Raw genomic sequence first — 26,575 nt, 5'->3', positions numbered from 1 at the left:
GACTCAGGTCTACACTTGCAAGATTGACACTTACAAGGCCTTGCGTTTGAGGTATTCATGACAAATTACCCCTGGATGAATCACCATAGAAGTCTCGGTACATCACTATTTACAGAATATAATCTTTTGCGTTTCTGAAAGAATGGTTATTTGTCTTTTGGTCTCGTGAGTGTGAGCGATTGCTATCTGAATGGACTAGGTAGGGGTATCTAAGTTGTTGTTGCTGGACCATCTGGAGCTACTGCTGGATAGGGAGCAATTGTGCCATCGCTGGCTATCTGAGGCACTTCAGAGATGCGAACAGACTTCTTGCGCTTTGCAGTTGTGCCGTCTGCGACTGGCGCATCTACAGCTGGAGCAGACTCGGCGCTTGTGAGCTGCGGTGTAGGAGCTGGTGCTTCCACCGTAGAAGCACCTTGTTCAGGATTGGACGAAGCTTCGATAAGACCACTTGCAGGCGCTACCTGTGTCGCGTTTGGTGCCGGCACTTGTTGCGCAGGTCGAGCTTCTGTTGCGTTCGGTGTGTCTTGCACAGCATTCGCCGATGTCTTTTCCGCTCCCTGCTCGATGTCCTTATCTTCCTTCTTCTTCCTAGGTACCGGCTTGGGCTTCGGCTTGACCTCTTGCACAACCGGCGCCTCCTCTTCTGTCTCGACAATGCCACTCTTGTACGGTAGCCTGAAAGCGAGATGCCTTGTGGGCGCACGTGTGCACTTCTCGATCATGTCTGTCATATAAGTGCGAACCTGATCGGCAGGCTTGACGCAACGAGTGATGAATTGTAGAACGTCTCTTGCAGCCGAGCGACCTTCGGGAACGCTAATGGTCATGGTAACGGGCTCGTAATACTCGGTTTCACGATCGAGCTGAGGACTTATGTCGCGACCCTTGCGGATGACGAGGAAAGAAGCGAGCATCTTGTACGAGTTGAGGAATTCGAGAATGGTATTGTCAGGAAAGCGGAAGCGGTCGGGCGAGGCGCCTTGACCTTGGAATTCGAGGACGATTGGGTAGCTGGGATATCTCGGTGGTGGAGGCGGTTGATGCTGGTATTGCTGCTGAGGCGTAGGGTATATAGGAGGATGTGGTTGTACTGTCGCAGGATGCGGTTTGATGACAGGAGCGGCTGATGGTGGTCTCGAAGTAGGATTGTGGTGTGAAGGGGCGGGAGAATGTGTCTGGCTTGCTGGCTGGGCTTTGTTGGCGTTGATCATGGCCGTCAGCTCGTCTATGTGCCTCTGGAAGATGCGCAGCTGTTCCTGGTTGGCATTGCCGGTAGCAACTATCTTCATCAGGGCCTTGAGCTCGGCGTCGCTACTCGCACGAGAGGCAAGCATCTGAATGACAGGGTCTGGCGATTGTTTGGCAGGCGCTGGCGCAGCGGGCGGAGGGGGAGGGGCAGCTCGCGCTGTAGCGGGCATGATAGGAGGCGGGTGGGGACGACCTCCCTGGTACTGTGCAGGGGAGTGCGAATACGGAGCACCATAGGGACTACCTGCCGGGGCACTCGGGTTGGGTCGTTGTTGTTGATTGTACTGTTGAGGAGGAGCATGTTGATACTGGTGCTGGTACTGTTGGTGTGGAAAGTGCTGCTGTACTGGAGCTGCATGAGACGGCGCTGGGGCGGGACCTGGCTCCTTGACGTAGTATGCCGTCGCCTCGAATATCAGCGGTTCGACTACCAGAGTACACGGTCCAATCTCCTTCATCCATGACTTGTGTGGGTTGCCTGCTGGCGCTGGAGGCGCATCTTTTCTTCCCGACGTCTTGGTCCAGTACTTGTCGAAGAAGCTGCCTGAGATCCACTTCTGACGCGATCGTTCCAGCGATGCTAGCAGGACTCCACTCTCTGCGATGGTCTTGTATTCGTCGTTGGATAGGTCGAGAGGTTGGCGCTCCGAGAGGGTGGGAAGAGGCTTGGATTCGACGACTTTGTTTGGTAAAGGTGTCGCTTCTCGCACGACTTCTTCTACTGCTGGTGTAGCCTCCTGTGGTGTCGCGTCCTTTGGCGTAGCTGCCTTGGTTGATGTCCTTCGTCGTTTCGCATCTCGCGTCCTGCCTGAGGCTCGTCGCTTCTCCGCCATCTTTGTCGCAAGAACCGTGTTGTTCGTATCTCGGTCTAGCCGTGTAGGTATCTCGTATTCATCTATTCATGTTGTCTGTATCATGTACTTCGGGTCGCGTCTGTAGAAATTGTCGCTTCGTACGTCCAGAAATGACGAAGCTGCGCGACGCTGACCAGCTAACAGGGTTGCCCCACTTGCAATTCGAACAGGTCACTCAAGGTCTCTACTTCCTCGACGAGGCTCTATAAGCATTGAGAAACTCGTCGGTATATGGATTGTGTTTTCTAATGTATACTGGGAAAGATTAGATTGACCAGCAATGTCCATGTGGATTTATGCTCGAAGGTCAACGACACAAGCACAATTGCCCACAGACAAATCAAAACACTTCCTTTGCCGACCCATCTTTACAGGCAAGCATCTGTTCGTCTCTTTTTTTTTCCATCAGAGCAGTTCTTACTGTACTGTGATTGACTGTAGACCAGTTTCTCCATATCTGGACTCGAACTCACCAAACATCTGGCAGAATCCCACCGCCTTGACGCAAGACGTTTGAGAACGACTGAAGCTGTGGACAAGTGAGCTTTGAACTTTCCCAAATCATCACACTCAAAACATCACTTGAGAAATATAGATAGATGGGAAGGATCAGCAGTCATGATGAACAGCAAATGAGCGAGCTGCACGAATTGCGCTTGCGATTCGACCCCACCTACTATACGACTCGCCTCGTCTAATCAGTCGCTCCTTCCGAGCACAAATAGAACATTCTTCCTCCACATTTGACCTCTCTACCTATATCTCACCTTCTCGACAAGCGATATGACTGACAAGCCAGACTTGCGAATCGCCATCATCGGTGCTGGTATGTCATCTCTCGAGCCACCGGTTCTTGCATCGTACTCACACCTGCAGGCATCACTGGTCTTGCAACAGCCATCGCTCTCCGGAAGCTGTCAAACGTAGACGTACAAATCTACGAGAGAGCTACCGAGCTTCGCGAACTCGGACAAGCTATAGCTCTAAATCCCAATGGCTTACGCACACTTGAGAAACTTGGTTTGGACAACATTTTGTCCGATGAGCTTGGCTACAGATGTCCGAGTGGTATTCCGCAGACACTCAGGTGTGTATCTGACCATCTTTATAGAAGGGCATACTAATGGTGTCTAGACACTGGCAAACAAACGAAGTAGTGGGACAAGAGAAGCACACTGCTCATGTCGAGGAGAAGCATAAGATGACTAGATTCTTTCGGCCTTACCTACAAGAAGCACTACTCGAGTATCTGCCACGAGACATCATCCACCTGAACAAGCGAGTTGTAGATGTCCAGATCAAGGGCGATAAAGGGGTGGATGTCGAGTTCGCAGATGCTACGACCATACACGCAGATCTCCTCGTGGGTGCAGATGGCATTCATTCATCTGTACGTGGGTTTTTCGTTCCAGACTTTGAGCTCAAATGGTCAGGGTTGATTGCCTATCGCTCTGCTTTCGATGTCAAACTACTAGACAACGTCAAAGATCTACCCGAAGATACGACTCAATGGGTACGAAAACCCTACTTCAACTTTGTATACCAATACTGATATTCTACAGTGGTCATCAAACAACGGCATCCTGACAACAAGAATGGGAAGAGGAAAATACGGCATCGTAGTCTTTCGCTCCGTCAACCCATCCACATCCTCCCATCTCCTGGACAGAAATCACTGGGATGACACAACCGATACCGCAATCCTCGGAGAGATGTTCGCAGAATACCACCCGGTTGTCAAGGACATAGTAGCAGTAGCACCACACATTCGCACCTACCCAAACTTCTACGGCGGCTTCTTAGACACCTATCACTTCGCTGGCAGAGTGGTATTGGTAGGCGACGCAGCACATTCACACGGAGGCGCGTTGGCTGCAAATGCCTCTCTGGGGATGGACGACGCGTATTGCCTCTACCTATCCTTCTTGGAGCAGATATCCCCAGCAGGCACACTGGAACTAGACTCCGAGAAATTGAAGCAGGTGTTGAGCCTATATGAGGCCGTACGACGACCGCATTGCGAGAGAGTGCTCAAGGTAGCGCATGCGATGTACGACGGCAACAATCAAAGGTTATGGGGCGGAGGCGAGGCAGAAACAGATGAACAACTCAGAGAGAAGTTGAGGACAAGGCCTTATGCCGAGTGGATACATGAGTATGATGTGGAGGCTGCGTTCAAGAAGACCCGGGATGATGTGCAAGTGGGGAAATTGTAGGAACCCCGCCTTCCACCTTGACATGTACTCCAATGCCCGTCTACGGCCTAAATTCCAACAGGAAAATCAAGCAATTCACCTTGATAGGTTGTATAGTAACATTGCTTTTGTCGTTAGAGAAACATGCATTTAGCCGAGCCCGGTGGGTAAAGGGACAAACCTGAACCTGATCCGTCTTATACGGTGCCTATTGCTCCTCTGCTCGTAGCAATAACTTCACTCTCTCCAGAACATGGATTTATTACGTATTCCTCACCTGCGTCAGACTGCTAATTCCAAGCAGTTGATCGTTGATGGCGAACCCTTCCTCATGCTCGCTGGAGAGCTCCAAAATTCTTCATTCAGCTCGCCAGAATATATGAAGGATGTCTGGTCCAAACTCATCACGATGAACATGAACACGGTATTAGGATCTGTCTCTTGGGAGCAAATTGAGCCAACCGAAGGTGCCTTTGACTTTACATCGCTAGACCAAGTTTTGCTCGACGCGAGGTTACATAATCTTCGTGTTGTGCTTTTATGGTTTGGGAGTTTCAAAAATGGTCAGCCTCCTGAATCAAACTTGCAAAACATCAAGTCTGACACAAAGTACAGGTCTTTCGACTTATGCACCGCCTTGGGTCAAACGAGATCCCAGGCGTTTCCCAAGAGTGAAGCTGCGGGATAAGGATGGCAGCCGTACTACTGCTGATATCCTGACGCTGTTTGGAACAGAAGCACAGAAAGCCGACGCCAAAGCGTTCAAGACACTCATGCAGCATCTCAGAGACATAGATGGTGAACATGCGACTGTAATCATGGTCCAGGTCGAGAACGAGGTTGGCGTCCTCGGCGATTCCAGAGACCGTAGCGATCTCGCAGAAGAACGCTTCGCTTCACCACTGCCAGTCGAACTTCATGACTTCCTAGCAAAGGACTGGTCCGGCTTTACGGATGCTTTCCAGCATAATCTCGGAGAACTTCGTCAATGTTCTCTCACAAGAGGGTTGACATGGGGCGACCTACCCGGCAACAGCAAGCGCATCGACGAACTGTTCATGGCCTTCCATTATGCGGTGTATCTGGAAGAAGTGGCCTCAGCAGGAAAATCAGTGTACCCTCTTCCTTTGTATACCAATGTTTGGCAGAACTACGCGGGTAGCGATGCCGACGCCAATACGCCAGCTATTGTAGGGGGCGGCTCAGATCCGGGTGACTATCCATCCGGTGGAGGAGTTGTAGATGTCCTGGATGTATGGCAGGCATTTGCTCCTTCGCTCGACTTCATTGCTCCGGATATCTACCTCAACAATTACTCGAGGTTGTGCAAGGAGTATCGTCATAATAACCAACCCCTCTTCATCCCCGAGCAACGTCGTGATGAGTATGGTGCTCTGAGGATATGGGCCGCTATCGGTTCGTACGGATGTTTGGGCTGTTCGCCGTTTGGCATTGATACCGTGGATCCAGCGCAGAGTCCCTTCAGAAAGCACTATGGTTTGTTGGCAAAGACTTCTCACCTTGTGCTTTCGGCTCAAGCCAAGGGGAATGCCAGCATTGGTTTTTTCTTCGACGAATTATCACCAGATGGCAAGGATCAAACGCCGAAAGTACAAGCCACATTTGGCGACTGGAATCTTCAGATAGAAAGATCGTTTGTGTTCGGACGTCCATCAGTCGGCTCAGGGATGGTGATTCACCTCGAGAACGACCAGTTTCTTCTTTTGGGCTGGGGCTTCCAGGTGAACTTTAAGCACAACAGCTCAGATGCTCATTTCAGCGGGATACTCAAATTTGAAGAGATTGATGTCGATGGCGGGAGCAAGGAACTCAGAACCGTTCGTTTGCTGAATGGGGATGAGACGCGAAGTGGGCTGTTCGCCATCATGCCGAGCGACGATCCTGATTATGGAGGCTTTCCTATCAGTGTCACCATTCCCGCCCGTACTGGTATTGCTGTATGTCAGCCTTATGCACTTTTTGACGAATAGGCATGAGTGATAGTGGAAGAGGAAGTCTGGTTCGTGATTGCTCCCTGGATAAATTCCGGCTAATTTCCCCCGGTCACAAATTCAATCTTGGAACAGCCGCCAGCAACAACCTGATATTGTGGTAGCGGGTTTTGGTGCGAGTTTCCATGTTTATGAACGATTATGCACCTTGCATCGAATTATCTTTACCCTTGTCTCGTGTGCAGCTAGTTGTGCAATCGACGGAGAAGGATTCCGCTGGTATAAGAGGGAGCAACTTATCTCGTGCCCCTCATTGTGTCATAACTCGCAAGGCGGAGCAGATGATCGGCATGGCTGTGCGATAACAACATTGCCAACAATGTGCAGCAACTCTCACTCTTACCTTTCTAGTTGCTGAGCTCTCCTCGTCTCATCCCTTACACTGAACAATCACCTCTGACAAAGAAGACAAAATGACGGAAGCCAACAAAAAAGTCTTCCTTATTGGTCCCGGATATATTGGCCTCGAAGTCCTGGATCGACTACTGGAGAAAGAATACGATGTCACAACATTGGTCCGTCGTGAAGAGGCCGCCGAAGAGCTGAAGCAAGAGAACGTCAAGGTGGTGATGGGCACAATCGACGACTCTGAGCTCATCACCAAGCAAACCGCAGCCAGCGACATCGTAATCCACACAGCGACGGCCGACCACCTACCCTCTGTTCAAGCCGTGATCAAGGGCATTGAGCAACGAGCCGAGGAAGACAAACATACCTACTACATTCATACCAGCGGTTGCAGCTTCTTGAGCGATGACTCGCATGGCGAAGATGGGAGCGACACAATCTACAAGGATACCGACCCTGCAGCTCTTGACGCACGACCAGAGACGTCCTCCCATCGCGAAATCGATCTCGCCATCCTCGATGCACGGAATAGACTTGGATTGAAGGCGAAGCTCTTCATCATGCTTCCTCCTTTGATCTATGGCGCTTCGACACATGGAAAACTGTCGATACAAGTCATGACCATGGCCCGTTTCGCCCTCAAGCACAAATACGCCGGATATGTAGGAGGCGGCAAGGGCATCTGGGGTCTTGTCCATGTCAAAGACCTCTCGTATGGATACGCGACGATACTTCAATGGCTAGAAGCTTCCCCGGACGAAGTTTCGTTGGAGAATCCATACTTCTTCTGCGAAAATGGCGAGGAAGCCACATGGGCAGAGTGTGCAGCATTCATCGGCAAGGAGCTCAAAGCTGCTGGGAAGATTGAGGATGAAGCACCGAGGCAAATACCAGAAGAGCAGTATGGAGATTTGTTTGGCAAGTACAGTGATGTTGTCATAGCGTCGAATGCGAGGAACAGAGCGGAGCGATTGAGACAGTTGGGTTGGCGCCCAGAGCACACGGACATCGGTAAGGCGTTTAGAGACGAGGAGTTGCCGGTTTTGCTCAAAGAGACGGGCGAGTTCAGTGGTTATGGAAAAGCCGCCGCGTCAGGATCAGGCTGATACAGTGGAATTATTTCGAGAATTATTAATCAGTGTCGCTGCCCTTGTTCCTTTGACAACTCTCGTAAGCTCTATCTTTTACATGTGATCCCTCTAGCCATCTTGAGCATGAGTTAAACCCCTATGGCCTGGTTTCATGCATTGTGGGCGACACGGCGGGCCGAGAGGCTTTCGAGAAGGAGCGGGCCAGCAACACTGCTTCTCGAAAGAGTTGTAGTGTAGATAGTCAACAAGACATAGATATGTCCATTTGCTCTACGGTCAGAGTATTTAGCAGTCTCTCTAAGCCCTGATTTACCACACAACGGAGAAGGATAAGGAGTAACCATGTACCCAGAAGATGGTTGGGCCAACAAGCTCAAGCACGAAAGGCAGGTGGACGCGCTCAAGAAGGCTTAGAGTTCGTCGCACGGACACGACGGACTTTGCGGCCGAAAGTTTGAAGAGTCTAGAAGGACTAAAAGACAAAGGCGTTCAGGGCAACTGGCAGGGATGCAAGCAAAAGCAGACTGAGTGGAACCAATCACGTTTGGAGCGGGGCAGAGAAGTTTGAAGGGGATTGAAGAGGGCTGGGGCCGTGGCCAAGGGTCCGCACGTCTTTGAGCAGAAGTTATAGCGCACCTGTGTCCGCAGCGCCTCTGGCCTCTGTGTTTTGCTTGAGCAGCTTCCAGGTTGGGCATACCATGTCGATCGGACCTCTTCTCGTCGCTCTCGCACAGAACGGCGTGCTTCGCCTGGGCTGCGAGTTCGCCTCGGTCTCGCTGATCGACGAAGGCTTCACACAAACCATTGTCGCTGAAGCCACGCCCTCGACGTCGCTATTCGATTCCACCCACCATGTACTGGACAGAGGAGATGGAACAAGCTCGCCCTCGATTGCCGTCTTCAATGACCGCACTGCCGAGCACGCCGTCCAGACGCACGACCTTGTCGCCAACACGACGAGACGCGTTGTAAGAGACATGCGCTCCCTCGGCCCATACAACCAACTCAGCCATGTCCTCGGTCCTCCATACATGGTCTCCCTCGTAGAAGTCCCCATCAGGAACGCTTCTGGCCAGCTCCTGGGCACCTATGCCATCATGGACAACAAGACCCGGCCAGACTTCTTTCTCGACGAAACCATGCAGTCCCTGACAGACATCACCGCCGCCATCGCCGACCTTCTGCAACTCACCACTCCCGCCGCACTCGCCGACCTCCTGCAACTTCACACACCTGATGCGCATTGCACCACAGGACAGATCACCCGCACCCTACACTCTTCAGACTCGTCTCTGACTGAGCCGTCGCGCCCTGGATCTGGGACACCACAGGGCCACCCTCCCCTGACTCCCAATTCTGAAGTCGACGACTTTGCTTTCCCTGCAACCACTCCGAGCAGCTGCTCCTCTGCCTCTGATCCAGGTGTGGAAGGAGTCAAGTCGGATTTTATATCCTCCATCAGCCACGAGTAAGCTCCTCGAAAGCCACGCTCCACCTACCACATGCTAACCAACTATCCGCTCAGATTACGTTCTCCCCTGCATGGTTGTCTAGCAGCAGTCGAGTTTTTGCAAGATACTACGCTTGACGATACACAAGCCGAACTCATCGGGATGATCCAGTCCTGCGCTTCGACTCTCCTTGACACTCTGAACCATCTTCTTGACTTTTCGAAGGTGAATGAACATAAAAGCCCAAATCTTCGTCTTGGAAAACACCCCAAAACCCACCGCCCAAAGCATACGCAAAACACCTTTGGTTCGAGCACCGATGCCTATCTTTGTACTATTGTACAAGACGTGATCGAAGTAAGTACATTCAACCTCCAGTTCATGAAATGCCTTGTGCTAATATCCTTCTTCTTGTTCAGGGCGTGCATTTTGGTCAATCTTCGCAGCAGGCGGCTTACATAAAGGCCAAAGCGACGCCTATTGACAACCTCGCATTCTCCACTCATACTGATCTCATGCTTGACGACACTGGTGACGAAGGATCTATCCTGTCCGTAAAGGCCGCTGGTGCTGTGGCAGTTTACCTCGACATCCAGAATCATGCAGGCTGGTGTACGACGCTTCCTGCCGGTGCATGGAAACGCTTGGTGATGAATCTCTTCGCCAATGCGCTCAAGTTCACATCCGAGGGTTTCATCGAAATCTCGATGAAGCTGGTTGAAGATGAGGTTTCGAAGCAAAGCATGGTCCATCTCATGATTTATGACACTGGTTGCGGGATGGGTGAAGAGTACATGAGAAATCACTTGTACCAACCGTTCATCCAAGAAAATCAGCTTGTAAGCGGCGTCGGGTTGGGATTAAGCATAGTCAAGCAAATCGTCGATGACTTGAGTGGCACAATCAGTGTCGAGAGCAAACCAGGATTCGGCACCATGTTTGATATCATGGTGCCGCTTTGTGAGCAAGACGCGCAGTGTTGGGGCAAGATTCCTTCCGGAGGAGAGATTTTGGACCCTAATGCGGTTTTGAAGGATCTAACTGTCTGCTTGCTCTGGCCCATGGACTTGCAGCCCCCTCACACGGATCTATACTCTCGACGAGTATCGGTCATGCATTCATACGTACGATCTATTGCGGAAGGATGGTTTGGTATGAAAGTCGTCACAGCATCGGCGACTGCCCAGGTCGAAGCAGACATCTACATCGCTGAAGCTTTACACTTTTCCGAGGAGGACACCAAATACTTGAAACGCAGCAGACGTCCTACGATATTGGTCGGCCCTTTACCAGCTGCAAAGACACGCAACAACAATTCCCAAAATGACACCATAAGGCTAGCCTATCCTCTCGGACCAAAGTCGCTCGGCCGCGCATTGTTCGCTGCTCTTGAGAATCCCGTCGATACGGGTCATCCTCATGAGGCCATTGATCTAGAACCATTGAGCGCACCCGAAGCGAAGCTTACGCAGGATTTACAGAGTTTAAAGATACAGCAACCAGTCACAACAACGACCAGAGCAGAGCAAACTCAAGTCACAGACATTGCCAAGACAGAACATGTTCTGCTTGTAGATGACAACGCGATCAACCTCAAACTCCTTGCAGCCTACGTCAAAAAGCTCGGCATAAGCGCGGAGCTAGCAATAGACGGCAAAGACGCCTTCGACAAATATCAAGCCGCAGCACGGCGGAAACCGTTCACCACCATCCTCATGGATATCTCAATGCCGATCATGAACGGTTTCGAATCCACACGCGCCATAAGAGGATACGAAGCGGCACAATCTATCTCATCACCTGCCAGGATCATCGCTTTGACCGGACTCGGCTCAGACGCTTCGAAATTAGAGGCCGAGTCAAGCGGTATGGACGATTTCCGCACGAAACCTGTGGCACTGAAAACACTCAAAATCTTGTTGAACGCCTGAGAGCGGGACTCTCGGCCTTTTCTTCTCTTTCCCTTTGTCACGCCCTTTTTTTTTAGCGATTTGTTTTTCCTGATCTCATCCAAGCATCTACAGCATTTACAGGGCGTTTTTGGAGGGTCGGTCTTCAGGAGCATATGGTCAGGTCAAATATCCAGGAAGGGCATTTATGCATGCGTGCGCTACACGCAGCCACTTTTTCTATCAAAGAAGTCATTGAAAGTACCCACATTCCACTTTGCCTGTCATTTCTCCTCTTGCGTCCCGTGACTACCTGACCATCTGTCGTGCAGGATCATATTCCAAATCAATTGCTTGACCAGCACATACGGCCACAGTCAGCTGAAAACTGGGCATCCCGTCCGCTCTGCCATACATAAGCAGTTGAACGGCAGATTAGTACTACGGTGGGTGACCACGTGGGAATCCCTGCTGCTGTATGTTTTGAATCTTGTTTTGTCACCTTGATATCCCTCTCTCTTTTTTTTTTCGTTGGCTCGTCGGCCGCAGAGAACACATCGTTGCTCGTACCGTGTGTGTTGATGATTAATTTGTTGAATTCGAGGGTTTTGGGGCAACCGCTCGCCTTGGGTGAGTCTAGAAGTATTGTGTATTCTGCTGATTACATTTCTACGAGTCTCTGGACTGGGGGAGACGGTGCGGAAACAAACGTTGAGCATAATGGGAGCTAAGATTGTGGTAGGTGGGTTTGATAGACATTTCCGATCTGGTCGACCTTCCATATTTTCAGCTAGTTGACTTCTTCTTGGTCGGTACGGTCGTGACTTCCTTTCAATCTCCTTTCTATTGCTGAAAAAATCTGCATCAATTGTCTCTTTCTGCCGGAAGTCGCTAGGATTCAGAGGATGAAAGATGGCTGCGTCTACACGCAGTCCAGGCATCTGACATGAGAGTATCTGATTCAGTGCACTCGAAGACCTGATGACCGGCTTTGTTCAAGTCGTAGTCTCGAAGGTGACTTTGCTACGGTGACGGAACCCGACCATCAATGGCTTCTTGTCCCAGACGACGTGGACCTCCTGCTTGAGCCAATCTCGAGGCACGCCGTCGGCTTCAAGGTCAAAGTTCCAAAGGAGGTGGGCGATGATGAGGCGCATTTCATGATATGCAAGGCTGTATCGATCATCAATATCAGGGGGAGCAGTCCATGAGAGTTGAATAAGAGAACTTACTTCATGCCGATGCAGTTTCTGGGTCCTGTGGAGAAGGGGTTCATTGCTGATTTCTTGTCTGCGGCGAAGCGTGGGTCGTGGCCGTCGATACCTTCGGCTAGCCAACGCTCTGGGATGAAGGAGTCGGGTTCGACGAAATTATACTCGGAGTGGTAGGCGGCATAGTGAGGCACACTCACGCCAACCTAGGAGAAGTCGTCGTCAGTCTCATGGTCACCTGAGATGCCGTAGGGAGATGATGAAACTCACATTTGGAGGGATCCACTGGCCACAGATTTCGGTTGCAGTGCCAGGTTTTGTCTTGCGACGAACGCCTTCGGCGACAGAGGGGTACGTTCTCAGGCCCTCCTCGATGCAAGCGGTCAGATACTATCCTCTTGTCAGCGTTCATCAGATGATTGCGTGGTTGGTATCGCCTTACCGGAAGACGGGGCAGCTCATCAATAGTGATGTCGTCTTCACTAGCGAATCTCTCGCGGATCTCTGCAGTCAGTCGTTTCATCGGGCCAGGGTTGCGGAGTAAGTTGTAGGTCAAGCCAGACAGCATGGTCGCTGTAGTCTCTGTGCCAGCAATCATGAGCAAATCGGCATTCGAGTACATCATCTGGCGTGACATGTTAGCGCCATCTTTGTGCTTGAGCACTAGACCAAAGATGTCTGGTCGATCGGTGTCCATAGCCAATCTCTTGTCCACACGGTCAGATGAATGTTTGAACGACGCATTCGCAGCATCGGTGAGAGACTTGGGCATGAATTTCTGCACAACCATCCAGAGAAGTGGGAAATATTGAATAGTACGAGATGAGCAAGCGAGGAAGATTTGGTCGAAGATGCCTTGCAGCCAGGGCGTGTACTCTTGTTTTTCGAGCAGTCCTAGAGATTCTCCCTTTGGCACAATTAGCGTAATTTTTCATACAAGGGATCTGGAGGTGTGGTACAAAGCACAAATCCGCAATCACATCAAACCTGGTTATATGTCAGTCAGTGTCTAAACACATGGACACGCCTTCACTAGAGTCACTGACGTAGTAAAGTTGTAGAATTTGACCAAGTCAACCTTCTCGCCATTCTTCTGCTTCTCCTTCAAGGCCTCGACCAATTTTCGCACATAGTGATTCAACATGTCGTTCTGGTCTCTAAGAGCACGAGCCGAGAATGCGGGCAAGAACATCTTTCGCATGCGGTGATGGTCCTCATCGTTTGCCAAGATGAGGCTGTTCTTGGTGTCTGGAGCAAAGGGATAGAAAGTCGGGTCCTTTGGATTGTTGTTCTTGTGTCCGTAGATGTCCTTCCATGCTTGTTGATCTATAAAACTGAGTTCATTGGGAGCGATGCGAACGATCGGTCCGTAGCGTTTGTGCATATCCAATACCACAAATGGTTCACGGCCGCTGATATATAGCCATAGGCGTGGGAATGGCGTAGAAGTGTAGAGCCATGATCCTGGGTACTTGCTGACAGGATTGATGTAAAGGTTGTAGAAGACGATACTGGTGCTGTACAGGACGACGCCTGTGAGGAGGTAGCCAGCCGCCTTGGTGATTTGCTCCGAGAACATGGTCGAGATGGAACAGAAAGAACTGTCTGCCTGCTCTGAATCAATGGGGGTTCAGCCTGCTTTATACAAGGGCCTCGTCGTCACTGTGCGAGACTATCGCATGCAATGATTTCATGGGGGGGTTGACCCGTCTACAATGATCCACATTCACATGCCATGCTTGCCCATGGTCTGATCGAGTAGGGCATATGCCTTCTATTGATCGCTTTTGCCTTCCAAATGGCAGAACAAGATCGACTGCACGACTACCGAGTTGCATGATGAATCCTCGCAACGTCAGTGCTTCCATTTCAAGCCAGTCGGTCGGCTGTGAATGTTGACATTTAGCTGGTCAAGGCAAACAAGCGGTGTTGAGGACATTGCTTAGATCGTGACTAGACAGTACAGCTCAGGTTTTGGATCCAGATTCATATTCTTCGTAAAACTTGATCCGAGGCACTCTCCCATGCATGCTTTATCCTGTTTCCTGGTTGTCAAGGCTGGTCGTGCAACCGTGCATAGGGCCTGTTGTACAAAGAAAGCTCCAGGGATTGGACATTCAACATATCACTACGTACTAGACACACAAGATGGTAAGCAGTGAAACCTGGAACTCCAACGGATTGCAACTGCGCCACAGATGTTCGTAGGAAAATTGTGGTTTCAACTGCAGGTGAGGCGCTCGGCTGCTGGCCGAGGGGCCATCCGGCTCGGCATCTCTCTCTTTCCGTTCCGAGCAATTTGACAACGCGTTCGATGCGATATCAGACTTGCATGTGAAGACGATGTTGAAACCATTTGCTTCACGTTAAGACCAGTGTTTTCCTGTCAATCAATTTTTCGATTTTGTGTCGAGTTTTCGCTGGGTCTGCCACCCATGACTCAAATGCTCCAATGATTTGGGTTCAAGCATCTATTCAAGCTTCTATCAGCGACTGGAATAACGGAGGTTCAGAGTAGGCTTTTTTGCTCGACCAATCTATCTTTCTTGTACTTTTCAAAATCGAAACCTAGTTCTTCCAACGAAGTGACTTGGTGTCTGCCCTCGCCTCGGTCCTGGAAGGCTTTTTTGATCTCGGGAAATTTCTCACGCATCCAGTATTCTTTCTCGCCCCAATGTGGCGGCCGCTTGCCCTTGGTATCTGCATGAGGAGCTGACATTGACCAATCATACATTTCGTTAATGTAATTGGCATCTTTGGGGAACTTGAGCAGGTGGAAATCTCTACCACCCCCGTTCGTCTCTTTCAGGAGATTGTCTTCCCAAGCTTTCATGTCTTCTTCCGAGGGTAACGATATGCGGTTGTTCCACAGGCGGGCAATAACAGCGCTCTGTGCTTCGGACATGGGGAAGGGTATGACTCGCTGTTGCAATACAGGGAAACAGAGGGTGGGGTGCTGGCGATAGACCATGTGTTGATACAGATTCTCGACGTGGGTGCCACTGGTGACGAGCGGTGGACTCAGGTTGTTGAGGAAGGGGAAGGAGTAGAAGTATCCAGTGCAAAAGAGGATCGAGTCGATGTTTTTCTCGATGGAGTCATCAGCAAAGCGCACAGCCTTGTCTTGAACGATGAATTCGACTATTTCGGGACGCTCTTGCTTCTTCGGTGAGGGGTCGGAGAGGAGGAAGGATTCGGATTTCTGGGACTGAATCAGGGGATGTCTGCAGGCCGTCATGACCTGCATGGCGATATCGATGCCTGAAGCGCCATTGCCGACGATGACTGTCTTGAGGTCTTTGTAGTCTTCGGGCTTCTGGTAGTACATGGAATGCGACACAGCACCAGGGTACTTCTCGGCCCACTCCTTCATGCCCTTGATTTGAGGGATGAAAGGGACGGCAAAGTGACCGTTGGCGACGACGACAGCATCGTATGTTTGTACCTTTGCATCTTCCTTCATGTTGTGTTGGACCTTTTGGGTCTTGACAGACCATGTCTCTTGTCCATCCTCTTTCGTAGCTGCCAGGCTAATATCGAGGACTTGGGTGTTGAAGTGGATGAGGTGCTTGACATCAGCGGCGTAGTCTTCGAGGTACTTGGTGACAGTCTCGTGCTTGGGAAAGAGTTGTGAATCTTCAGGCCAGTCGAAGTCGGAGTAGCCCATCAACCTGTGGCAGGCGTCAGTCCAATGGAGCCTTCAGGCAGAGCTTCGGGTGAGGTGACTGACGTGCGTGGGATGTTCGTCTCAAGACGATCATAGAGCGGGCTAAGGAACAGAGAGTCCTCTTCGACGCGACCTCCCAAGGCCTTTCTGGTGCCCGATTGCAGCCATTTGGGTTTGGCGAGGCCGGCGTGTGGTGTCACGGATGGCACAGGAAGGTCGTCGGGCGTCTTTTGTTCGGGCGAGTAGTCCCATACACCGCCTACTCGGGATCGCTGTTCATAAACATCGATGCGCTCAAACGCCTTCTCGGCAAGCAAGTATCTGCCAACATCAGCTTTGTTGCTTGGACCTAGACGAGCAAGAGGAAGGCGCGACTCGCGTTGCGGACTCACTTGGCTGCTGCAACTCCCGACGGTCCCGCTCCCACGATGCAAACATTCTTGACTGAGAACTTACGACCCATCGCGCCTGCACTTCGTCCCACAAACATACAATCAATATTGCTTCGTGAGATCAACCGCTCGGCGCTGACTTTACTGTGACCATATATCTTCACCTTCGTCGCGTCATGGACGATGGCGTCAACACTCGACTGACTAAGGTCACCTTATTCCTCTGCCTATCTTGACCGGCCCGAATCGTGGCTGATTGCTTTCTGCGCCTAACATGCACAACATCACGCAGTATCAAACGAGTCAGCTGAAGAGAAATCTTGGTTTTCATTAATCATAAAGGGTATCGTAAAAGTGTGTCATCGCAGAATCCCAATCGCCTATGCGCCAGCGCTGTTGAAACAATCAAATCGCCAAACCACTCTCAATCATCGAACCATGCTGCCGATTCGGTCAAATCCAGCCATCTTCATAACCCACTCGTCGAGCAACGCTGCTCCATAGTCTCCTCGGTTGGGCAGACGCTGCGTCGCGTGGATTTGGTATTGTCTGCTCGATGCTCCGGGCACCATGATACCGTCTTGGTGATCGAGTTCGTCCATGACCACAGGACTGTGGATGCGGAAGTAGAAAGGCGCATCGATATGGACAGGGCCGAGCCAGGAGAAGTATGTCTCGTCGAGGTGCTTCTCAACACGCTGCATAAACAGTTCCAGCGAGTCTTGTGGTAATACTTGGTTAAACGAGCACACGATGTCCAGGAGCGCCCTTCGTTGCTCGTAGCTGAGGTCGGCTGCGCAGATGCCTTCGTAAGGCACGATCCTGTTATCTTGCTGTGCTCCACCAAGGCTGCGGTAGTCCATCGGGTCGAAAAGATCCTGATCTGCGCTGAAGTCCTCAATTTCACCAAGGAGACTGGCTTCGCGTTGTTGTTCGGGGTTGAGGGAGGCCATCAAAGCGAGTCCGGCTGCCTCCTCCCTCTCGAACACATGTACACCTTCTACCAGACCTTGCTCGGTAAAGCTGGGGCCTGCACTAACGAAGAATGGCCCAATCACCACTTCTCCGCTGAGAGTGAAGACATTGACGCACACGTTGTCGCCGAAAAGGTTGAACCCCCAAGGTGAATATGGACCAGGCTCGCCAAACAAGCAGAATTGGTAGCCAGCGATGCGGTGCAAGTCTTCCGAGTTTTCAGAGTTGCTCATCATCATCGCCACCCACACCTTCTCGAAGCCTTCAGGACTCAGTGATGCTCTAAGTAGCTCGTACACTGCATTCATCGTGTCTGTGCTCATGGCATCAACGCGAAGGCCGCACTCCATGACAAGAACCTGTTTCCAGTTAGTCGGGTTATATCAGCCGCAGCTTGCATGCTAACACGAACCTCGGGGTTTGACCAGGCACGCCATTCTCTAGCAGTGACGAGGTGACGGAACCGAGCCTTTTCATTTGCCGATGCTACTGAAAGCAAGTATTGAGCTGCATCCACCATCGCGTGGGTAGGTCCATTGGCATTGGGGTTTGATTTCCAGAGACCGGGGACAATGTTCCCATCCGAGGTGAAGCCTTTGTAGGGCTCTCTGTAATTCCTGAGCCATTTTTTGGCCAAAGGTGAGAGTGAGATACGCCTATCCCGGATATGAGCCTGGGCGTAATCCTGGTAGTCTTGCAGCTTGGGTGCTGCCGCTGTGTGGAAGTAATCCGGGGAGAACATTGTGATCTTTGACTGAAAGATGGATTGTTCGGTTTCCAAATGGTCGCGACTTCTCTCTATCAAGCGGATGGGCGAGCAACCCAACTAAATACAAACGACCTCACGGCGCTGCTGCGGACGAATTCGCGAGCACAGGGACCCATCGGGACGGCGGATTGTCTTGCCCTCGTTATTCCTCCTCTGTCACTCTTTAACCGGCGGCGCTTTTAATTCCAATGTGGAGGAGGGTAAGGTCTCACAGGGCCGACCATGGCGGAAAAGGCCCAGGTCGGGCCGATAAACAGACGTAATGAATCTCGCGCTACTCCACTGGGTCAGCGACGGGTAGCGCCAAACTTCCCACAATTCCAGATGCTCTTCCCCGCTGTGGCTCGACGGCTTTCTGGGCAGCGTGGGGTTTTGGCAGTGGGGATCGGTAAGTCTTCACGGAGCTGCTGCTTATGGATGGGCATCTAGGGCAGACGACAACGTGGAGAGCTGCTTGATTCTGTTGTACTTAAACAAATCTGACTGCCCTCATCTCCTCCACGAACATCCAAATTATCATCATCACCATGCCTTCCGCGACCTCTTCATCCTTGGACATCGTTGTAATCGGAGCTGGACTTGGTGGCTTGGCTGCCGCTATCTCCTGTGCTCTCGGCGGCCACAACGTAACAGTATTGGAACAAGCAAGAGAACTGGCAGAAGTACGCGCTCCTTTCACATGCGGTCCCGGCGGAAGACACCTTTACTGACCGGCAATTCAGATCGGTGCAGGGTTGCAAATCACACCAAAGTAAGCCAGAAGATCCGGGCTCACCCGTCTTCAATAGCCGAGGGCAGGAAGAAATGAACTGGTTCCTGACAAGCATCACAGCGCGTCGAGACTATTCCAACAATGGGGGATTGATAAGGTTCTCGAACCGTTGGCGGCCGAACCGACCTTCCTCGCGGTGCACAGATATTCCGATGGAAAAGTACTTGCCTTGCAGCAAGATTTCGACAAGAAAATAAGAGCCAAATACGGAGCACCCTTTTGGGACCTGCACCGTGTGGACCTGCAAAGGGCACTTGCACAGCGAGCAAAGGACCTTGGTGTAAAGCTGAGGCTGAACAGCAAGGTGACCAGCGTGGATTTTGACAAGTCGACATTACATTTGGATGATGGAACCACATACGAAGCAGATCTTCTGGTTGGAGCTGATGGCTTGTGGTCAAAGTGCAGAGCGCATTTCTTGAAACAGTCGGGTAAAGAAGATGCACCTCTACCGACTGGAGACCTCGCCTACCGAATTGTACTTGACTTGGACGACCTCGAAGATCCTGAGCTCCGCGAGATGGTGTCCAAGCCGGCGTGCCACTTCTGGATTGGACCAGGAGCCCACGTCGTCGCATACTCGGTCCGTGGTGGTAAGCAGTACAACATTGTCCTTCTTGTACCCGACAATCTTCCTCCGGATGTTTCGAGATCTTCCGGAGACATTAGTGAGATGAGAGAGATCTTCACAAAATGGGACCCAATTCTGAATCGCTTCTTGGACAATGTCAAGACAGTAGACAAATGGAAGCTCATGCACCGACCAGAACTGGACAGCTGGGTCAGCAAGAAGAGCAACTTCGTCTTCCTCGGAGACTCATGGTAAGCTGAAAGCATTGCACCTTTTTACATGCCCTTCCAGTACTGACAAGGTCCAGTCATCCCATGCTTCCCTACCTGGCCCAAGGTGCCAACTCCTCGTTGGAAGACGGTGCGGTGCTTGGAAATCTGCTGGCCGTGGTTAAGAGCAAGGAACAGCTGCCCGAGGCACTACGCCTGTATGAGAACCTGAGAAAGAAGCGAGGTGAAGCTATCGTTCGAGAAACCTTTGCTCAGAGAAACGACTTCCACATGGAGGATGGAGAAGAGCAACAAACGCGTGATAAGCTGTTCGCTGGTCAGCTTGGCAAATCAGAGCCTGAAGTCAAGTTCCCAAGTCGTTGGTGAGTGGGAATACTATGTGACGGCGTCCGTGCGAAAACATCTGCTGACATTCGTAGGACCTGCCCGGTGGTACAGCCATGGCTTTACGGCTACGACGCGCAGAAAGAGGTAAACGACGCGTTGAAGGGTTCGTCACTCGCGCAATAATTCGGTGATGGTATAAACCAAGCGACGGTTTGGATGGGACATCGTACCATCCTCTCGCGTTCAGTACTCGTACCTACCTCGACGATGTCATATCCCACAACGTCAGTGGTGTTGAGTTCGGCAATACAGGCCATGTATTTCCCCGTGGGTCATGACTTTTCGGCATGAGAAACAGACGGAGAGACCGTCGGCGTCAATTGGCATGTAACGTTGCTTTTCAATTCGGTCCTGCTGGCGGTTATATTCAAGTCGAGCATTTAGCCTGTATATGCATGAAGAAGTTCGCGACAGAAAAAGCCCGAGAAAGAAACAGGCGTCAAGTCGGTCCTTCTCTTCTTCTCCACGAATCTCCCCAGTCGCGCCGAAGGAATGTCACTGATGACCCCACATCTTCGAGAAACGGAAGGTGGGCGACGAAGGTGGCTTCCTCGTCCTTGCTTGTTTGCGAGCCACCGTCATGCCTTTTGCGATAAGATTTCTTCCACGTGTGAGCTTTGCAGCTTGTTTCCTACTCAAATTTCGACATCGGTCTCGCCCGTCAGAAGCCCGGTGGGTGGGATTCTCATCATCCTTTCCGCGCGCTCGGTTTCGCTCGGTCCCGCACGACTCCTTGCCCTTCTATCTTTCGGAGCAACACCTCCGAGCACAAACGACACACAGGGTCTCATCTCGGTTCAACTCGTTGCAAACCACAGTGCCACCTTCACGTGCTTCTTCATCGGCGCCTTCTCGCCCGAGCCATGTGCCAGAGCCTCGGGCTCGCCGTCTATCCGATTCCGCACTTTGTGGCTGCCCTCGATTAGGGCAGGACCTCTCCACGCTTCTCCACACTTCCCACCACAGCCTCCTGACTCCTGAGAGGACTTGCGTACGCTGATAGATATATCTTCCACCTTACTGGCCCGGACGACTGCGGGGTCCCCATTGTCCGACGTAGCTATTGCTATGGACTGCAGATCTTCGTGGGGATGTTGCAACGACGACAAAGCCCTACCTGCCGACCTCAGATAGTAAAGGATTTGCAGAGATAGGTAGGTATTGTAGGAACATGATTGACGCACTGTACGTGTGTAGTGGGTCGCGCATTACGACCACCCTATAGCACCGGCCTTGCCCATGTTGAGGGGTTTCAAGTCCTTCTGTGTCTATCACTCTTCCTAGAAGTCGGAGATTCTACACCTTCTTTGATCTTTACATTCCAGCTTACTTCATCCAAAAGTCATGGCGGACAAGCCGGAAGAGAGCAGAATCGATGATGTTGAGGATCTGAAGCCTACCGGAGACGCAGGCACTATCCGTTTGCCAGTACCGAGTAACGACCCAAACGATCCTCTAGTAAGTTGTTCTTGTCAGGCCAGACTGGTGCAGCATACTGACGATTGTCTATAGAATTGGCCTGTATCTACAAAGATCTCAGTCTATCTCACAGTGTGCTTCTTCACGTTCATCGCCAACGTAAACGGCAGCAACTTCACGGTCGCAATCGTGCCATTACGAAAGCACTTCCACATCGATGCCACGGATGCCACTCTCCTCGTAGGACTCAACGTCCTCATGTTCGGTGTCGGAAATGTTGTCTGGGTACCTCTCATGCGAGTGCTTGGAAAACGACCAGTCTACCTGATGGCTCTGACGGTCCTCACCGTGGCCAATATCTGGAGCGCATTTGCACAGACGTGGGGCAGTCTCTTGGGTGGACGTATGCTCAGCGGTGTCGGTGCAGCGTGTGCTGATGCTACAGTGCCCTCACTCGTGGCCGAGATGTTCTACTTTGATCAACGTGGTCACTGTATGATGTTCTTTCACGTGGCTTTGGCCTCTGGTCTTTTCTTGGGCCCCCTAATCAATGCTTACATTGTCGGAGCTTACGGTTGGCGCTGGAGTTGTGGTTTCATCGCCATCTTTTCTGGAGTACTTCTCGTTTGTACCTTCCTCCTTGTGCGAGAGACACAATACACCAGGCCTCGAATTCAACACCCTGAGGAAGAAGTCCCAGCAAAGAGGAGCTTCGTCGGCTGGCTGTCACCTACCGTGGGCTACAACTCTCAAGGACACTTCCTACGCACCTTCTGGGATATCTTGCGCATGGCAACCTATCCGCCAGTCTGTTGGGCTGGTATACTCATCGGATGTTTCGTCGGCTGGACCATCGTGATTCAGATCGCAACAACACAAACCTTCACAAAGTCGCCATACAACTGGACCACGGGTACTATCGGTCTGTTTTCCCTATCCGCTTTCATCGGCGCTCTGCTATCCTTCTACTTCGGCGGCCGCCTCATCGATCTGATCGCCACCCGTGCACGCCAACGCGCTTCCCACCCTCGTCCTGAGATCCGTCTCGTCGCTCTGATCATCCCCGCCATCATCGGTCCGCTGGGAGTCATAACATACGGCCAATGCGTCGCGCACAAAACAACATGGGTGGGCCCAGCATTCGGCTTCGGCATGCACGCATTCGCCCTCACAGCACTCAGCAACGTCGTCGTTACCTACGTGGTAGACTGCTACCAAGCTTTCGCCGGTGAAGCCTTGGTCATCGTCTTTGTGATCCGTAATGTTATCGCTTGCGTGCTGAGTATGTACTCCAGCGACTGGATCGCCGAGCAAGGAGCTTCCATTGTATTTGGCGAGATGGCGGCAATACAGTATTTCCTGTTGCTGTTTGCCGTACCGCTATATTTCTGTGGTCCTGCATTGTTGAAGTTTACGAGCGGCTATGGACCTATGCGTAGGATTGGATAGGCAAGTAGATACACATGTTCCTATCTTTAACCATGAAGAAGTCCTTTTTCCAAGACAGTAACGACTCATATATGACCAATAATCTTCCATTGCAAGCGGCCAAATTGGACTCCTTATATTTTCGGCTCTTTTCATTGTGTTACCATGTACATCTCACACAGTATGCATAGAGGATGTGATCTAAAACACAAAATCTCACAACAAGACGAAAGAAACGAAGAAAAAAAGAGAAAAAAAGTACGCGAGATGTGAAAAGTGATGGAAAAAGCCACCGCAACGAAACACGAATTGTCACATCAGCCGATTGCATGCTCTCATACGTAGTACCACTTGGTTTTTTCATGTTCGAACTCTGGTCCAGGCCAGAGCTTTCTTTCACAGACCAATGTGTATACGTCAATTTTTCTGAACAAGCCGAATCCAAAAGTGGTTTTGGTCGATATCTCTGTTGACGGGACATGAGTGCTCACAACCAGGGATAACACCGGATAAGTGTCTGTAGTAGCATATGATGGCATGTTAAGAAGAAGACAAAAAATGTACGGTTGTCGTGTAATAGTCATTTTAGTGTCACGAGGCATTGCTAATGGTATAACCCTGTCTGGAAAAAGGTCAACCGGCCACTTTGAATGCTTCACATCACCTCTCGTGCAATATTCCACTTTTCGAACTCAGCACTTGATATATGATAAACAAGCACTTACAGACCAAGAAAATAGGTACACGAATTCAACAGAGTCATAACTATCCTATACTGATGTTCATAAATCTCGACAAGGATTGCCACAGCCGCTGTCCCACTATGACTGTCCAACTCTGAGGATTTGATCAACCCTACTCTTCATCCAAAAAGCTCAAACCTTGCATGGCAGTACCGCCACAAGCCCTCTCCAAAGTCAAAAAGGCAAAGTGACTACCAATAACCGGTCTGGCGAAGAAGTTTGGACCAGGGAAACCACCCTCACCTTCGGTATCGTACAGATCAGTGAAAGGTCTGTCTGTAGAAGTCTCATTGAGCCACTTGGAAACTCTGTCGAGGATCTCCGTACGAGTCTTGCGGGAAGAGACGGCAGCGGCTTGGAATTCCCAGTCTGATTTGGTGTACAGATGGCGAGAGTCTAGGGGAAGGCCGTATTTCTGCATTACAGCGGCGTACCAGTCGGATTGCATCTTGTAGATGTGGTTGGGGATGAAGTCGTGAGTTGGTGGCTCGAGGATGGGCTCTTGCTTGCCGCCAGAGACTTGAGCGTAGTCGTCGGAAGATTGAGCACTGCTGCCGTTCGTGGTAGAAGGATGGAAGCAGAGCAGTGCGTCAGCGTACAGTGAGTACAGAGTAGTCCAGCTGCCATACCAGTCGTATGCGAGCTTTGCATGTGTGCCATCACGAGAGATACCAAGCTCTTCCCAGCGCTTGATGTAGGTGTCCGAAATGTTGCGGAAGTGCTTTGCGTCGTCCTTCTTGTCCATGACTGTAGCCAGCTCGCTCATGGCTCGGATACCAACGATACCCTTGAGTGCAAGGTTAGTCTGCAAAGCCAGCCATCCAGCGAAATCGTCAGTGGACAATTGATTGTGAGGCTCCAGACTGTACTCGACGAGGTATGAGGTCCATTGCTTCCACAAGCCGTATGACTTGTCGAGCCACTTGCGGGCCTGCTTCAGTCCTTGAGCCGAGCCACCCCAGCGATCGTCGAGACCAACAATGTGGTCACGGTTCTCCAAGGTACCAAGAGCAAAGGGGCTTTCCTCGTTAGGCTGAGGGATGTGATCACTACCCAGAGCAGACCAGACGGATTGAGCTTCGGGCTCGGAGCCATATGTCAACGAGTTGACAAGAGCAAGACCCATGATGAGCATGTCTCCACATTCTTCGACGGGCATGTACTCGTCCTTGCCATCGGCATGTCCTGTGAGATTAGGGAAGTGCGTACCCAGGTCGTGCATGCTGTAGTCGTTGGGGTACTGACCACTGAGCATGTGCTCAATTAGAGGCTCAAGCAGGTATGCGAGCCAGCGAGGCTGAGTGTAGAGGAAGAAGGGGAAGGCCGGGAAGATGACATCGACAGTCTGACTGTTTCCGTTACTCGAGATCTCCTTGAGGAAGAGGAGCGGATTCTCTTGAGTTCCCGAAAAGCTAGTAGCGCCCATGGTCTGACGAGCCGAGAGAGCAACGATGTCGACGTACGAGTCGGAGCCAGATTGGTAGGCGTCAACAGCGAGTTGATCAGAGTAGTTTTGTGCAAGCTTCTGAGCGTTGTTGAAGTCCATATAGTGGAACGAAGTCAGGTTATCGTCGGTAGGGAACCAGGTCTTCCACAAAGGGCGCATGAAAGTCAAGCCTCGTGCGGAGGCATACTGTGTGACAGGGTCCTGGATGTGAGCGATGGTGAAGAGGACGCTGTCGGAGGAAGTGTTCTTGTGGCTGCTCGTGTTGGGGGCTAGGTTGAAAGACTTTGAGAAAGCAAAGACGGGCTCATCTTGCATGATGCTTCGGAAGCGCTCGTCGTTCTCGTTCTGCAGGGTGCCCGTACGGGAGAAGCGGTTTCTCAAGACACCTGATGTCCCACTTTCGTGACGGACGTCCTACTCGACATGTCAGTTCCGTGCTGTGGAGCGTGGGTAGCAAGACAGGGAAGGTCATGCTCACGGATGGACCAGTGAATCTCAGGCTTCCCCATTCAGCACGATCGTTCCATTCGGCAAAGACGAGTTCATCCTTTCTCTTGACCACCCAGCTCTTCAGTTTCTCCGTCTCGGCATTCTCAAGCTCCCAAACAATCTCACTACCTCGGTCTCCGCTGACCCACTGGCCGTTGAGATCAATGTAGATATCGATGTCGAAGCTTCCGGTAACGTGAATGCTGAGGTATGAGGCCGGAATGGACTGGCGAAGAGTAGACGACGGTGTGACGGGGGACAGGAAAGACAGAACGATCTCGACGTGTTCCGACTTTGAGTCGTGCGATGGGATGCGGTATGTGAGGTTCGTTACGGATGCGTCGTACTGGGCGCCTTGGTACACAGGATAAGAGATGTTGTAGCTGATGACATGTCAGTCGGGTGTTTGTTGGGCTATGCTACGGGTACCAACGTCGTGTCCTTCTCGTCCAGAGAGTCCTGAGGACGACCAAGCAGGGGATACGCGGTGCTAGTCTCGGGTACGCTTGCGAGGACAGAGAAGCCAATCTACGTCGGCAGTCAGACATGGCGAGACAGCGGCAAGCTTCTACAACTACACACCTCTTCTCCGGTATAAAACATGGGCCATTTGGTCCATGGCTTGTCCCTTGCGTTGCCTAGCCAGGTCGAAAGATATGGATTTCTGACAACCAACGGCAGGACAGGAGGAGTCAAAGTGGAAGCAGCGACCGACGAAACCAGCGACGTCACAGCCACGGCAACGTGATGAAGCTTCATCTTCTAGAAGAATATTCAAGACAGGACGACAAGCAAAAGACAGAGATTCAGTCCAGCTGATCTATAGAAAGTAGGAGATGGAGGCAGAGGAGGGGGGAGAGATGGAAGCTCAAGACCTCACTAGCGCACTCATAGACTTGATGTGTGTGCAAGGAAGAAGGAAAGACGGTCCAGCTGACGCATAGACAGAGACATGGACAAGCAAATGGCAGTGAGCACATGTTC

The 26,575-nt window shown here is 51.3% G+C and overlaps 12 protein-coding genes across 12 annotated transcripts; 6 read left to right on the top strand and 6 right to left on the bottom strand.

The window, feature by feature from the left end:
- Positions 1-125: 125 nt before the first annotated feature.
- M438DRAFT_346249 (uncharacterized protein) lies at positions 126-2,188 on the bottom strand. Its single transcript, XM_029905632.1, has one exon. The coding sequence runs from the start codon at positions 2,082-2,084 to the stop codon at positions 210-212; it is 1,875 nt and encodes a 624-aa protein (XP_029760383.1). The 5' UTR covers positions 2,085-2,188; the 3' UTR covers positions 126-209.
- A 410-nt stretch (positions 2,189-2,598) lies between these two features.
- M438DRAFT_320227 (FAD/NAD(P)-binding domain-containing protein) lies at positions 2,599-4,510 on the top strand. Its single transcript, XM_029902870.1, has 4 exons — positions 2,599-2,931; positions 2,982-3,192; positions 3,240-3,618; positions 3,668-4,510. Exons 1-4 carry the CDS (start codon positions 2,889-2,891, stop codon positions 4,319-4,321), a joined length of 1,287 nt encoding a protein of 428 aa, XP_029760382.1. The 5' UTR covers positions 2,599-2,888; the 3' UTR covers positions 4,322-4,510.
- A 43-nt stretch (positions 4,511-4,553) lies between these two features.
- M438DRAFT_320224 (beta-galactosidase) lies at positions 4,554-6,291 on the top strand (the record flags this gene model as incomplete). The annotated part of the gene is made up of 2 exons (XM_029902869.1): positions 4,554-4,863; positions 4,916-6,291. 2 exons carry the CDS (start codon positions 4,554-4,556, stop codon positions 6,289-6,291), a joined length of 1,686 nt encoding a protein of 561 aa, XP_029760381.1.
- Positions 6,292-6,416: 125 nt separating this feature from the next.
- Positions 6,417-7,808, top strand: M438DRAFT_346247 (NAD(P)-binding protein). Its single transcript, XM_029905631.1, has one exon. The coding sequence runs from the start codon at positions 6,726-6,728 to the stop codon at positions 7,764-7,766; it is 1,041 nt and encodes a 346-aa protein (XP_029760380.1). The 5' UTR covers positions 6,417-6,725; the 3' UTR covers positions 7,767-7,808.
- Positions 7,809-8,277: 469 nt separating this feature from the next.
- M438DRAFT_298245 (uncharacterized protein) lies at positions 8,278-11,367 on the top strand. The gene is made up of 3 exons (XM_029901981.1): positions 8,278-9,219; positions 9,277-9,559; positions 9,622-11,367. The coding sequence occupies exons 1-3, from the start codon at positions 8,450-8,452 to the stop codon at positions 11,131-11,133; spliced, it is 2,565 nt and encodes an 854-aa protein (XP_029760379.1). The 5' UTR covers positions 8,278-8,449; the 3' UTR covers positions 11,134-11,367.
- Positions 11,368-11,468: 101 nt separating this feature from the next.
- Positions 11,469-11,810, bottom strand: M438DRAFT_274746 (uncharacterized protein; the record flags this gene model as incomplete). The annotated part of the gene is made up of 1 exon (XM_029900736.1): positions 11,469-11,810. The coding sequence occupies one exon, from the start codon at positions 11,808-11,810 to the stop codon at positions 11,469-11,471; it is 342 nt and encodes a 113-aa protein (XP_029760378.1).
- Positions 11,811-11,954: 144 nt separating this feature from the next.
- Positions 11,955-14,323, bottom strand: M438DRAFT_29948 (cytochrome P450). Its single transcript, XM_029902025.1, has 6 exons — positions 13,349-14,323; positions 13,262-13,289; positions 12,745-13,209; positions 12,573-12,692; positions 12,324-12,508; positions 11,955-12,264 (listed from the first exon to the last, which is right to left on the bottom strand). Exons 1-6 carry the CDS (start codon positions 13,879-13,881, stop codon positions 12,087-12,089), a joined length of 1,509 nt encoding a protein of 502 aa, XP_029760377.1. The 5' UTR covers positions 13,882-14,323; the 3' UTR covers positions 11,955-12,086.
- A 108-nt stretch (positions 14,324-14,431) lies between these two features.
- Positions 14,432-16,507, bottom strand: M438DRAFT_346245 (putative flavin dependent monooxygenase). Its single transcript, XM_029905630.1, has 3 exons — positions 16,362-16,507; positions 16,033-16,290; positions 14,432-15,973 (listed from the first exon to the last, which is right to left on the bottom strand). The coding sequence occupies exons 1-3, from the start codon at positions 16,430-16,432 to the stop codon at positions 14,812-14,814; spliced, it is 1,491 nt and encodes a 496-aa protein (XP_029760376.1). The 5' UTR covers positions 16,433-16,507; the 3' UTR covers positions 14,432-14,811.
- Positions 16,508-16,679: 172 nt separating this feature from the next.
- On the bottom strand, positions 16,680-18,392 carry M438DRAFT_346244 (uncharacterized protein). Its single transcript, XM_029905629.1, has 2 exons — positions 17,749-18,392; positions 16,680-17,695 (listed from the first exon to the last, which is right to left on the bottom strand). The coding sequence occupies exons 1-2, from the start codon at positions 18,076-18,078 to the stop codon at positions 16,790-16,792; spliced, it is 1,236 nt and encodes a 411-aa protein (XP_029760375.1). The 5' UTR covers positions 18,079-18,392; the 3' UTR covers positions 16,680-16,789.
- Positions 18,393-18,482: 90 nt separating this feature from the next.
- M438DRAFT_320209 (FAD/NAD(P)-binding domain-containing protein) lies at positions 18,483-20,451 on the top strand. The gene is made up of 5 exons (XM_029902868.1): positions 18,483-18,767; positions 18,828-18,856; positions 18,938-19,699; positions 19,756-20,040; positions 20,098-20,451. The coding sequence occupies exons 1-5, from the start codon at positions 18,633-18,635 to the stop codon at positions 20,186-20,188; spliced, it is 1,302 nt and encodes a 433-aa protein (XP_029760374.1). The 5' UTR covers positions 18,483-18,632; the 3' UTR covers positions 20,189-20,451.
- Positions 20,452-21,409: 958 nt separating this feature from the next.
- Positions 21,410-22,987, top strand: M438DRAFT_298229 (putative polyamine transporter; the record flags this gene model as incomplete). The annotated part of the gene is made up of 2 exons (XM_029901980.1): positions 21,410-21,523; positions 21,578-22,987. The coding sequence occupies 2 exons, from the start codon at positions 21,410-21,412 to the stop codon at positions 22,931-22,933; spliced, it is 1,470 nt and encodes a 489-aa protein (XP_029760373.1). The 3' UTR covers positions 22,934-22,987.
- Positions 22,988-23,651: 664 nt separating this feature from the next.
- On the bottom strand, positions 23,652-26,543 carry M438DRAFT_298228 (putative glutaminase). Its single transcript, XM_029901979.1, has 4 exons — positions 26,174-26,543; positions 26,025-26,119; positions 25,581-25,974; positions 23,652-25,516 (listed from the first exon to the last, which is right to left on the bottom strand). The coding sequence occupies exons 1-4, from the start codon at positions 26,348-26,350 to the stop codon at positions 23,768-23,770; spliced, it is 2,415 nt and encodes an 804-aa protein (XP_029760372.1). The 5' UTR covers positions 26,351-26,543; the 3' UTR covers positions 23,652-23,767.
- Between the last annotated feature and the right edge of the window lie 32 nt (positions 26,544-26,575).

Source organism: Aureobasidium pullulans (assembly GCF_000721785.1).
Source record: "Aureobasidium pullulans EXF-150 unplaced genomic scaffold scaffold_10, whole genome shotgun sequence".
In the NCBI taxonomy this organism is placed as follows: domain Eukaryota; kingdom Fungi; phylum Ascomycota; class Dothideomycetes; order Dothideales; family Saccotheciaceae; genus Aureobasidium; species Aureobasidium pullulans.
The sequence above is the reverse complement of the archived record's forward strand: the minus strand, read 5'-3'. Positions and strand labels throughout refer to the sequence as shown.